At 29.6% G+C, this 14,027-nt stretch overlaps 2 protein-coding genes across 2 annotated transcripts; one reads left to right on the forward strand and one right to left on the reverse strand.

The window, feature by feature from the left end:
- Positions 9–491, forward strand: LOC109350389 (protein NRT1/ PTR FAMILY 6.3-like). Its single transcript, XM_019591630.1, has one exon. It carries the CDS (start codon positions 9–11, stop codon positions 489–491), a length of 483 nt encoding a protein of 160 aa, XP_019447175.1.
- On the reverse strand, positions 1,746–6,790 carry LOC109348912 (adenine phosphoribosyltransferase 4-like). Its single transcript, XM_019589522.1, has 6 exons — positions 6,635–6,790; positions 6,294–6,404; positions 3,934–4,026; positions 2,941–3,090; positions 2,424–2,482; positions 1,746–2,072 (listed from the first exon to the last, which is right to left on the reverse strand). Exons 1-6 carry the CDS (start codon positions 6,714–6,716, stop codon positions 2,013–2,015), a joined length of 555 nt encoding a protein of 184 aa, XP_019445067.1. The 5' UTR covers positions 6,717–6,790; the 3' UTR covers positions 1,746–2,012.

Here is a 14,027-nt window from a genome sequence, read left to right on the forward strand (position 1 = left end):
TCTTATCTATGGTAGTAGCAGCTCTCGTTGAAATAAAGCGCTTGAGATTCGCACAAACACATGGTTTGGTTAATAATCCAGAAGCAAAGATCCCTATGACAGTGTTCTGGTTGGCCCCACAATTCTTCTTTGTGGGGTTTGGGGAAGCCTTCATGTATATGGGACAACTAGACTTCTTCCTTAGAGAATGTCCAAAAGGGATGAAAACTATTAGCACTGGTTTATTCTTGAGTACACTGTCCTTAGGGTTTTTCTTTAGCTCAATCTTGGTGACTATAGTTAACAATTTGACTGGTCATGAAAAGCCATGGCTTGCAGACAATCTTAACCAAGGGAAGCTCTATGACTTTTACTGGGTTTTGGCTATTTTGAGTGCTATAAATGTGATGATATACTTTGTTTGTGCTAAGTGGTATGTGTATAAGGAAACAAGGCTTGCTGAAGAAGGCATAGAATTGGAAGAGCAGCCAGATGCTACTTTCCATGCATAGAATTTTTCTCCTATTTAAAGATCCTGCTGCATGTACTTATATGATAATCAAACATTTCATGTTTGAAAATACTTACATGTGGTTACCGATCACATTTAAGCTTGTAACCATTTTCTATGCATGTGCATATATTATAATCATATGGTTGTTCATATTATTGCTTGCTTACGATAGGTGTTTAAATAAGCAGTTAACTTTGACAATATAATTTCCGTATTAACTAATCTAAATATCACACGTAAATTAAGCAATGAGGAATCAACTAATGGATTATGGAGGTCTGCAATATTTAACTGCAATATGGGCTTAGTCTTGATATCTTTAAATTAAGTGTTATATAACATGACTTCTTTTATCAATACAAATCTCTAACTAAATTAGTTAGATGCATATAATATATAAATTTGTGCAGTTGATTTGAATTAGTAGACAATATTCTTTTAAACATCCACTATTTAAGCTCTAGTATAGTTCCTATCTAAGGTTAAGTAGATTAATCTTAGAAGGAAACTTTGTATCAATCAACCTTGGCAGATTTGGAAGAAGTAAAACTGGTACTTAGACTCTTTATTTGGGAGAAAAATGAATTTATCGATAGCATGTTTTGTTTTCTACATTTTACTCCTGTAACCCGGAAAAAAAAGGGTTTCCTTCATATCAACTATTAGGATTGATTATTCAATAGATACCTTGTTATATTTCATCACCTGTCAATTCAATATCAACCTGTGTTCATTAATTAGGTTTAGTAATCAACCATAACATTGGTTAATATTTTACTCCTGTGACGTCGTAAAAATCTCCCAAATTTATTAGTTCAGGAGCAAGGTTCTCTATAATTGGCTATCGTACACTCTTTTTAAAGGGAATGGCCATTAAAGTGACGCATTAGTTATCCAATATCAACAGTTTTAGTTCTGAAATGTGAACATTGATACTATGTCCTAAAAATTCATGTCCCAGTTCAATCAAATAATATAAAAAATTATTCTTTTTTTCATAATTTTTTAAGTGATAACTTTTAATTGGTTTGGGATAAAATACACCAATCGTTTTTATAAGCGAAAAAATCTTAGGGTGTATGGGACTCTATTTTTCGTTTGAATTATGTTTCTTAGGCACCCTTTTTAACATTACACCTCTTAAATATTTATTGAGGTGGAGGTATAGTGAAAGTATTGATATGCATAAATGAAATAGGATCCACTATAATTAATCACATGTATGAGATGTAAGCATGTTAATACCATTTAGCCAAAGTTATGATTTTATTTATAAAAAAGTAGGAAGCAGACAAAGAGAGGAGAGACCTAAAGGGTGGGTCATACAAATTCATTAATTTGATTTCATTGCCTCAACTACAAGCTAGGATAGGGGAGACCCAAAGAGTGGGTCATACAACTTCATTAATTTGATTTCATTGTTTCTACTACAAGCTAGGATTGGAATCCAAATTGGAAAATACATTTCCCAACTCTAAATCTTCATTGCTGAATCAATGAACCATATTTTATGGGCACCTCACATCTCTAAATACTCCACCAACACATACAAGGGCTTCCCATTCAACCGGTCACGACCCTGTCAGGTATTCACCAAAATCATCAACAAGCATAAACAGATTCAGTAAATGTCCTGTCTTATATAATTTTTTTGATTATAAGCTATTTCCAAAATTTTAGCCTCTTTGAATAGGTATAAAACTCAGGTACTACTCTTACTCTACGACATATCCTAAAACCACCATGTAAACGGTAGAAGATTAAAACACTAAATAAAGTGCATTATATATTTTGATATATCTAAACATGCAAACTGAAGAATCACATAAAAGGAAATCAAATCTATTGCAACCCAAACTAGACTTGCAGCTTAAGACAACAAGCGTCTATGAAAAATATAAAAGTACTTAGAAATACAAACCATACATACCTTCAATTCTGGTAATTCAATTACACATGCACACTCCACAACCTCTGCTCCTACACGTTCTAAAAGACAACAAAACCATCAATATAATCAAATACAAAGAGTCAAAGACTACATTAACAGGGGGAAATAAAGATACCAAAACTATGGTACTTTATCATAAGTTCTTGAAAAAATGCAGAGCATATTAGAGCTAATGCATTTGCAAACATATTCTGAAGATAAAACCTATTGGAGTGCAATAGCACCCTTATATTCAAAAGTAACTCTTTCAATAAAAGAACATCACCTATCTAGTTATCTATGGACAATATTTGTACATTGGTAAACAAAAAGAATTAGCAGATTACTGGAGCAAAACCCTGTTGAAAGGAGCTTAATTATAACAAATGAACCAGAGGGAAGGATCTCGGGCCCCGCCCAATTGAGCTACCCTTTCAATAACAAAGTTGAACAAATGAATAGATCAACTTCATGTAAAAATATCCGTTTATGTTAGAATTTTGACACAAGTACTTACCTAATAAATCCATAGCAGCACAGAGTGTTCCACCAGTTGCAATCAAATCATCAACCACTAAAGCACGCTCTCCAGGTTCAACAGCTCCAACATGCATCTCGAGACAGTCCCTTCCATATTCCAGAGTATACTCTTGAGAAATAACTTTGCCTAGCATCAAACCAGGCTTTTGTAAACAGAAAATGTGATCAAGTATGTTACAATAACAATCTAAATTGAAGTGTAAACTTTGAAAGTGCCATTTCAAAGCTAATTTATAGAAGCAATCCTTCAGAATTAATCCAATTTAGTTCACGATTTCATTGTGCAGTAAATAAACATACACACTGATATGAAAATGAGGCCAACAGTACACCCTCAAATTAATTGATGAAACAAAAGAGAAGATTACCATTAGATGAAAAGTTAGGCAATAAACAAAGAAAAATAACACAGAATGAAAAAGGTTACTTAAGGGTTAGATGGTCTAATCACAGGTCCAGGAAGTGATTGTATTTGTAGACTGCAATTACATAAGTTATCAATGCTATGTAGACTGCACTCCATAGTCCATACAGGGAAGTTACCGCAATGATTTTTTGTATATAAGCACGTTAGTGCCACAGATTTAACTATAAGAATTCAGAAACTGGATGAATATGAACTTTGATCCCTACCCTTGCAAAATCGAAATACAAATACAAGGAACAACCTGAAGAACCACCCTAGTCGGTCCACTGCACATTTGCATGGACTAGGCAGGTGGGTTAAATGATGATGATTCAACTGAAGAATGTTCATAAAATTTGAGCAACGGCAATGGATAAAACATTTAAGTATTTATTGGTAAAACAAGAAAAGAAGCAAAGGCAAAGGCAAGCTCCTATCATGAACATTGGAAATCAGCATTGTAATAATGAAAGGAAAACAAGAACAGCAAAAGCCCGTTTATGTTTAAGTGGAATAGTAAAAATGAAAGGAAAAACAAGATTAAAATCAAGGGTCAAAATATACCAGGTAACTTCTTTGGTTTCCTCAATGGTACAAACTTTGCTCCTATTGCCAATGCAATGGGGGGACCAAAGATAAAACCCCGAGCTTCAATTCCTACAACCGAGAATAATTCTTTCTTCAGAAACAATATTATTGTCAAATAACACATTTGCTATTGTAGACTACATCTAATTGAAACCATCAATAAATTGTCTATCAGTGCTTGTGTGGTACCACTTCTGAAACATGAGTGGCAAGGATCAAACAAGATTAACAATTTTACCATTATTTTTTTGTAATTGCATCCAACAAGTTCTTTTAAGTGGTAATTGTTGGCCATCAATGATTTTAGAAGGTAAAAATAAATTACAACAACTTGGTAAATGGGATCCTAAACATTAGTGTCAGCATCTTCAAAATTCGTCATCAATGCACGGTACATTTGTACAAATGATACATACATATTGCAACTACCACTAAAGCAAAAAATTACCAAAAAGTCCAATGTAAATCCTACAAAACTACTAAGGATATACCAAATAAAAGTTAAATGAGAGCAATGGAGGAGGCAGACATAGATTGAAAATTAGCAATAACCAAGGCAGCAAGCCATGTTGCCAATGATCTATCATTGAGCTGCCTTTTCTGATATAATATATGTGAATCGGTCACCAAATGAAGCATATTTTTAAGTTAAGTGGAATACAAGCTAGACATAAAAGTTATATAGAAGGACGGTAATATATTGAAAATAGAGGGACCATAGTTGCCTCTGATTGAAGTAACTATTGTCATGTCTAGTAAAAAGAATGCAATTCAAGCCAAATTCAAAATACCGCCCCCACCCCCAAAAAAGGAAAAGGTCATGCGTATCCAGAAACTGTAGAACCCGGATAATTCAAATTGAGCCAGGAAAATCCATTTAAGAGGGCAAAGCTCTGCCAGTGCCCTTTTTCCTCTTCATTCACAAAACTAATCTAAGACATTGCTTTAAGAGAAACTGAACTCCTTGCACTCAGACCAACAAACAATGGTAAATAAATGTCAATTGATAATATATGTAAACAAATCATACTACATCTCATACTTGACTCTAATTGAAGAGATGGCAATGTTTCAAAAACAATATATAAAACAAAAAAGCACACACATGGACATAGATGATTCCTAATATACACGCAAAAAGACAAATCACACCCAATCCAATAGGGGCCTAGTTGATTTTCTAATCATACATGATACATATAAAACTTAGGCCCTACCAGCAATTTTGGTGAAAGTTTGCCCTTAAATTGTGCAGAAGCGGGACAGGGTAAAATGGGGTCTCTAATGTTTGCTTTCTGGACAGCAATATAAAAACACTGCATACATTACATCAACATAAAAGCTACCAAGATTGACATGAAATCAAAATTTTACACCTCTAGTTTCATGACTTCCATGCCATATCAATCCTCTACAATATCATACCAAAGTTTCCACTTTCCAGCACACACAGGGGAAAGGGTTTAAATGGAAGAAAAAAAAGAGAGAAAAAAAGACAACACACGTACACATAGTATAGTCCTAATACTTGGTCATTTGCTGATATAATATTCAAGTTTTACAATGGATTTCAAATTTGAAGCAAGAAAGGGCCACGGCGATGATCAAAAAAGGTTAAAATGAGGTACTATAGATCTAAGTCACCCAACAGTGAAATGGAGGAACCCACGAATTATAATCTAGTCTAGCCAAAACAAATGAAGGGGCAATTGAAACTGGTGGTCCACCCTTTTTTCTATATCAATAGTGTCTGGTAGCCGATGTCCGAGCATTAATCCCCGATCAATGCAGAGAGATCACTGCCCGGAATAGTCATAAACTCTTTCAATTAAGATTTTTTTCTTTTTCAAAATCAAACCTCTCTATCTATGCTTAATAACACCAACCATCTCTACCAAGTTGTTGGGGTCCACTTTGCACAAGTTGAAATTTATCACCAATGGTGCTCCATGCAATTTGGATCTAAGCTGCACATGTCACTCCACAAGGAGAGAATGAAAAGGAGGGGCCAGTGAAGAAAATTTGAGAAAGCAATCAATGGCATAACCCACTAAGGCAAGGTTTCATAGTCAAACAAAAAATCACTCTGCCTAAAACCCACAGTGATTTCCATTCCATAATATCCCTTAAAAGCATTATTCAAAAATGCAACCAACCACAAAACCTTATTCAATATATAGCATTACTAATGCATGGACCCCACCACCACCACCACCTTCAACCTATACACTCATAAGTGAGAGATAACTCCAAAAAGAAAAGGTAGCATTAAATCAAAAGGTACATCCATTTCTGTGTTGAAAAAAAAAAGCAACATTTATGATTCCTATTTTTACCTGCAACAACTGAAATATTTTTGGCCTTGTAGCGCTCAACGAACAAATCAATTGTATCCTTAAAGGCTTTGGGATCGAGCAATAGAGTAGTAATATCTTGGAACATGATACCTGCCATTGCAAAGAAACTCTCCTTAAAAAGATCATAACTTCGAAAACAAACTTGAAAAAAATAAATAAAAATGAATTCTTGGTATGGTTTCTTAATCTTTTTTAGCGAAAGAGAAAGAAGTCTTTTTTTTTGGTTGGGGTGTATAAAGAGAGAAAGAAATAAAGAGAGGAGTGGAATAAAAATAAAAAGGTAATAATAGAAAAAGAGTGGAAGAAGAAGAAGAAGAAACCGGGTTTGGGAAAATTGGGGACGACACGAATGTTAGTTTTGATTGCATGAAGACGAGGATCTTGGTCCGTGTGAGACGACATTGTGAAAAACGTTGAAGTGAGTTAGGTGCTGAGAGGAAGAAGAAAAGGTGAGGTGTGAGAGTAATAGTGAGTGTCTCATATTTATATAGAGATTATGTGCGTACCTGAACTCGTTGCTTTCTCATCCAAACAAAATACACAAAATAAATTAAATGCTATTTGGAAATTTATCCAATGATGTTGTTAATTTAAAAAATAGAAATTAGTCTGAAATTTATTTCCTAAAATCCGCTACATACTTTTTAGGGTAGATGCTCAATGTTTTTTTTTCTTTTTTCTTTATACATCGAGAAGTAGGTTTGAGGGAAATATACTTTTCAATCAAAACATTTTTTTAATGTTGAGAAGTTGAATTGGGCAAAATAACTTACCTATCCCCCAAGTTTTAGTTTATTTCTAATGTAAGTGCTTTACATGTTTTGAGTGGTAGGCATTGTTGATTATACTCTTTAGTCTTTTTAGATTGGTTTCTTTTCGGGAACTCCAAAGTTAAGTTTTTAGTAAATGAATTTATTTACCTATTATTTATTTTTTAGAATTTAAAATTTTGAGTAGAACATCAATTATAAATTTGAGTATTTATATATATTTGAAATCAAATATATACTACATGTATACATATATAAATATGATTGTGTTTTATTTAACCAGTATAGGAATTAATTATTATAATACTTACTTAACTACTATCCAATACTCTTATTTGTTTGATCAACTATGAGATATTTATAATATTGGCTCAACCTTTTTTAATTTAGGTTTACAATTTTGCATTCCTTATAATGTTGTATTAATATATTACTATTATTTTAACAAACAAAATTAAAATAAAAACTCTCATTTTAAATTTTGTTGAATTAATTTAATGTTCAAATTATTTTAATGATTGAAATTTACATTGAAGTATGTAAAAGTAATTTCATGACAAACAAATCAGATGTAGCAAGTGTAATTTCCTTATATCTAAATCACTTGATAGAACACGCAATTACACACAGACACAAGCAGAATAGCTGATTTAGAATCTTATTAAAAATAGGTTTACATTGATTTTTGTATAATGTAAACCATCATACATGTATTAAACTTCATAGTTTGTGATTGTGTGGCTACTAAATTACAAATATTTTGACTGGCAATGGTGCCTTATCCATCTATTTCACCACCAGTGCACTTGTGAGTTGTGACAAAAGAGATACCCAAAATCAACTATGTTATTTGCACATATCTATATTGTAGTAAAGCACATCCAATGATTGAGTTACAATTAATTAAAAAATATTTAATAATTAAACTTTAATTTAAATACATGTTTTTTAACTAATAGTTTATGGCGTATTGAATGACACACATTGTGAGACAGATGATTTTATACCTTACTATATACACAATACGACTACCCCATCTCAATCTTTATGTATCAGGGGTTGCTTTCAAATCTGCATAGTAATATTCTGTGGCGATAGCCAATATCTCATCCCTTTCACATTAACCCAAATATCCCTTTCTCTTTGCTCTTTCAACATTTCATTTATTAATGCCATCCGCCAAATTACAACAACCCATAAAGTTGTGAATAAATGAGTAATGATAAATATATCTATCTACATATATATTCACTGCAACCTTTTGTGTTGCATTCCTTAAATTGAAGACTGTGACAGGAGGAAAGACTACCTCGGTTATTGGTTATGCAAACAAATTCAAATTATAATAATCTATGCATAATCACATATTATATAATCACTTGCATCATGTGTAAAAGTAAACAAAGGTTTATTTAGTAAGAGTAAAAAAAGAAGTGCTCAAAAAGAGCCTTTAATTTGTAAGATGCTGGGGGCTAGCACGTGTCATTAAAAGTAGGGAAAGGTATAAGGAATCTGGCCTCTAATCAAATTCAAAGGGGTTTGGAGTGGACCCTTCGCTTCTCCATGAGTTTGCTTGCATATGCATCTAAATGTGGGAGAACATACTTTAGTTACTTACATGATTGTTTTGTAAATTGTTTACCATTTCTCTGTACCTAAATAATGGGTTGTGTTATATACGGTCTATTATTGTCGATCAGCAAATATTTGTATTATATAGTTCCATACTATAATACTATGTTTGGTCGCATATTTTCTTAATATATATGCCATAATGATATGACTTTGAGAGTTTTTAAATCGTTCTTCAGTTCTTCCTATGAAATAGATTTTTAGATAAAATTAATAACAAAGCGTCGCTGAAATTTTGAATAAAGATGATGAAGCTGAACAAGTGACCACTAACAACAGGAAGCAATTAGCAATATAACTAAATTCAACTCCGCAATTTAAGGAGAAAAGTGGAAGGAAGAGAATTATATTTACTCGTTCTACATGATTGTAGCTTTTAATAAAGTTTAAAATATTTGTAGTTTGCGTGAGATTAGAGTTACAACTAACTGTTATCTAATAAGCTCTTTTTTTAAGGTCAATTAGGAGTATAGGATTGATTCTATTACTTCATAATATGTATATATATGTGTGTGAAACAGATATGCACACTTGGATCAGTGAATTTTGTACTTTCAGTGTCCTTTTTTTCCGTCTTCTGAAACAAACCCATTTTAATTTATTGATGATTTGGTGTCTATATTTTTTTTGGAAGGTGTTTATATTTAAATATTTTATAACTGGGTTGGATGCAATGCTATGAGGTCGATCATATTCACTGGGGCAGAATTTAAGTGATGGATTCCATAATAGATTTTCTGTCACGGCAAGAGTAAATCACAGGAAACTAGATACGCACCAAAATACTGCAGTACAGTATAGACAGACAGATCAAATCTCTTGCTTTGTCTTTTCTACAGGTCATGCACAGATTCTCTACACACAAAATAGGTATCATTTAAAAGATGAGAAGAATATGTTTTTATTAACAGTACGGAAAAACATATTGAACACAAGGGAAGCACATATTGTCCTAAAAAAAATGGTACAGTTATGATTATTCAGAAAAATGTAATCTTAATTAAAGAATTTTTTATATTGTCATTATATTATTTATATTCAGTTATTATTGAAGGAGTGGAACCTAATATGATTAAAAAACCATAACATCAAACATTTTAGACTTGAAAAATGTGTTATTCTAGTCATACAACATAAGAGATAGGAATAAGATTAAAAAAAACAAAACATACAACATTTTAAAATTGAAGGAGTACAACCTAACATGGTGGTAGTACTGATAATCATGTGAAAGAGTGATAGAAGCAATGTTAGGAAAGATGTGTTATTCTAGTCATGCAATGACAATTAGGCATGTTAAAAGAGGCTGCTATAACATATTAGATCTACTTTGCATAGGATTTGGGCTAGATAAGGTTGGCTAAAAAAACTCATTTATAATTTATGTACATCACTACATAACATTCTTTAAAGAAAACTATTTTCAAATTTGATTTTTTAGATCCTCTATAATCATTTAGCTGTTTTACATTCATGATAGATGCATGGACAATATTCTGGGTGTTTTCTTCAACGCCACCTGGTCTAAGAGAGGCAGGGAATGAGTTCTCTTCATTGTAATTATTATCATAGTTGAACCCACAATTGCCACTATATCCATATCTCCATCTCTTATTCGAGTGACATTCCGCTAAAAACAAAAACTAAAGGTAAATTAAATTGGAAACACAAGAGTAAAACATATAATCCCTTAGGCCTTAGCCTTGTTATGTAAATTAGAATTGTTAAAAAATAAAAAGTCATGTAAATACCATCATAATAAAATCAACCATTATTGTGCACCCCTCCACATTCAAATAAGCATTGAACTAAATAAATAAAACATTGTAAATAATAAATCAAATGGAAAATAAACAAATAAAAAGTCAAATAAAAACTGAACAACGGTAGAGGAGCCATTGGTAGTGGTATTATTAATGGAAGCTTTTTTAAAACAAAAAAAAAATAATTAAACGGACAGCCCAGAATCCAATTTTAAAAAGTTAATTCGGGCTAAAAAGTATGGTTTAAACAAATAATACCTAATAAAGTATTCCATTCTTATATACTTCTACACTAAATTGGGTATATATTGTTGTCATCAACTCTCATTAGTTGAAAAAAAAAATTATTTAAGCTAAAATTATAAGTATTAAATATTTTTTGACTAATCCTATATCTTGATACATGCATTAACACAGACTAGTAGAATTACGGGTTACTTATTTGTTTATGCATAATGCACAAATAATGTACATATGTTTTATAACGTTAATAAATCATGTATTAACTATTATATTTTTTTATATTCACACAGTTGCAATATTAGCAGGGTGTATTTAGATATTAACATTTAAACATACATTTGTATAAGCATTAATTTGTTGAAAGTATGATTATAGAACATATTTGATTCTAAATTAACTCAATAAATAAAATTCAAATTATATTGGATAATATCTCACCTCTATATTCTCTATATAAAATTATAAATATAAGGACTTCTTTTTGCATCATATTTTGTGTGATTACGTGTATAAGTATCATATAAAGTCATAAATTTTTTTTAGCATATCTCTTGAATGCTCATGTTTTATTTTAGATTAATATTCATTGTGTATAAATATTTGAATATATTTTTAGCATCCAAATATAGTATAATTAAATGTTATTTATTTGATTATGTTTTAGCTAATAATCATTGTATGAAAATAACTCATAAATTAAAGATTCACTTCTACTATTTGGAAGATGTCTTTTTCTGTATAACTGTAATATTTTACTATACATATTTTCCTACTAAATCTGTCACTTTTATAATATACATATTTGAATTAATATTTTTATTTTTTGAATTAAGTTTATCCTTATGCATTATTAATTTCACATGTTGTGGATAACTCAATATATTAACAATGCGTTATTGTTTACCTTAATTTGTAGTTTCAAATATACTAATAATGTTTCAAAACTTTGTATATTAATTTTACTACTATTGTTTTATCTTATTTTTTATACCGAATGATATGATGAGCTATTAGGATGGGATAATTTTTCTAATCTATTTGAAAAACACATTAAGTTCGGATTTGACGGGATATTTTTTTCTGATAATTTTAATTAAAATAATACAAAGAGTCTAATAATTGATTTGCTATTCTTATATATTTCATAATTAAAAAATGTATATTTTTCGTGAATATATCTACCGTTGTTATCTTTTAATTAAATAATATAATGATAGTGATTAAATATTTTGAAAATTCTCATATGTTATACTAATATATATTCAAAAACTGTTATGATTTTTAATCTTCTTAGTCAAGTATATTTAATATTCTATTTATGTATAATTTCTTGATTTTATGATTGATCTTATGTGTACTTGTGTTAATTTGTAGTTTGAAATGTACTAGCAATGTTTCAAATCCTTATGTATCAATTTTACTACTATTGTTTTATTTTATTTTTTATACAAAATGATTTAATGAACTATTAGGATGTGATATTTTTCCTAATCTATTTGAAAAACATTCCGTGAAAAACATATTAAGTTAGGATTTGACGGAATGTTTTGAATGTTTTTTTAAGGTAATTTTAATCAAAATAATAATAAAATTCTAATAATTGATTTATTATTTTTATATATTCCTAATAAAAGTACTAATATTGTATCCGGATATATTTACATTTTTATATTTTAATTAAATAATATAATTAAATATTTTGCAAATTCTCATTTGCTATATTCTCATATGTTAAACTAATATATATTCAGAAAATGTTATGATTTTTAATCTTCTTGATATAATATCTTTAATATTGTATTTATGTTATAAATCTTATTATTACTATTTTAATATTGTAAAAGTAACATTGCAATAGTAGAAGAAAGCAATAAACCCTGAACAAAATATATTTATAATGAGTGTTGCCTAAAATTAAAGAATAAAAAAGTAATTTAAAAAATATATAAATCAAGTATGCATTATAATGCACACAACTTTGTATATCTTGCTATTGCTTTTAATAAAATAGACGTAGAAGAATCAATTACATAATTATAATAAAATCAAATGGATGACATATTTTTTTTTAAGTAATTTTAATAAAAATAAGACTATTATTATATTAATTTGATATTATGGCTCATTATTTTGTCATGATTTGTTACATGAAATAGCATCAATGAAAGAAGAATGAACATTTCTTTCAACCATGATGTCATTTATGTCATATTTCCGGTTCCGACGAGAATTGATAATAGAATTATTATGATAATTAAAATTATTGTTATTAATACTAATAATACATTATTTTTTAATTTCAAAATATGAAATAGCCTTAATGAAATTTGTTATTTGAAATAGTCTTGATGAAATAAGAGTGAACATTTCCTTCAATCATTGTGTCATTAATGACATACTTCTGCTCCCACGAGAATTGATAATAGAATTATTATGAGAATTCTAGTTATCGCTATTAATGTTAATAATATACTTATTGGTAACATGTTTTTGATTGCATAGATTTTTAATTTTGTGGGTCACCTTAAAATTAGGCATTAAAGTTGAAAATGAATTATTTTCTTGGTTGTTGGCCAATGAGTAAAAAGAAATAACATCTCTCAATTTATTTTCATTAATATTGACATATTGTTTTTTAGAAATCTTCTTTTTTCTAGTAACAATCAACCAATTTCCGTAAACCTAAAATTATACTTTAACAAAATACTTGTCATTTTTTGCTCACCCATTAAATTCACATTTATTGCCCTAGTTATAATGGACGTAATAGTTTCCACTTTTCCAACAGATTTTTCAGTCATTATTAATCTATATAAGAACATACTCATAATTGATTTCTTATTTTTAAATATGATTGCTTTGTATATTTAAATAAGACAACAATATTGAGTAATATATATTCAAAAATAAAGATCTCGTTTGTTGTATTATTTAAGGATGAATTCTTTAGTGTCATTTAATAGATAATAAATTATTCTAGTAACTAATATATATTCAAAAACTGTTATAATGATTGATTATATTATTATTTTCATTAGTTATAAATAAAATCACTAAGTATTCATGATTAACAATTATTAGTAATAATTCTGCAGATTTATCTCATAATAGAATTGTATAAAATTGGGAAATTGCAAATAATTGAAACGAATTATAAATACAAAAAATTATGACATCATTTTTGTCTATGTATGAAAATGTCAGAAATCCACAACAATTTTACATTAAAATGAATTACAACAAACTCATAATAAAAAAAGACATTAATTTTCTACACTCACTCATATGATAATGGTAACATCTGA

The sequence above is a fragment of the Lupinus angustifolius genome, chromosome LG06 (assembly GCF_001865875.1).
Source record: "Lupinus angustifolius cultivar Tanjil chromosome LG06, LupAngTanjil_v1.0, whole genome shotgun sequence".
NCBI classification, from domain to species: domain Eukaryota; kingdom Viridiplantae; phylum Streptophyta; class Magnoliopsida; order Fabales; family Fabaceae; genus Lupinus; species Lupinus angustifolius.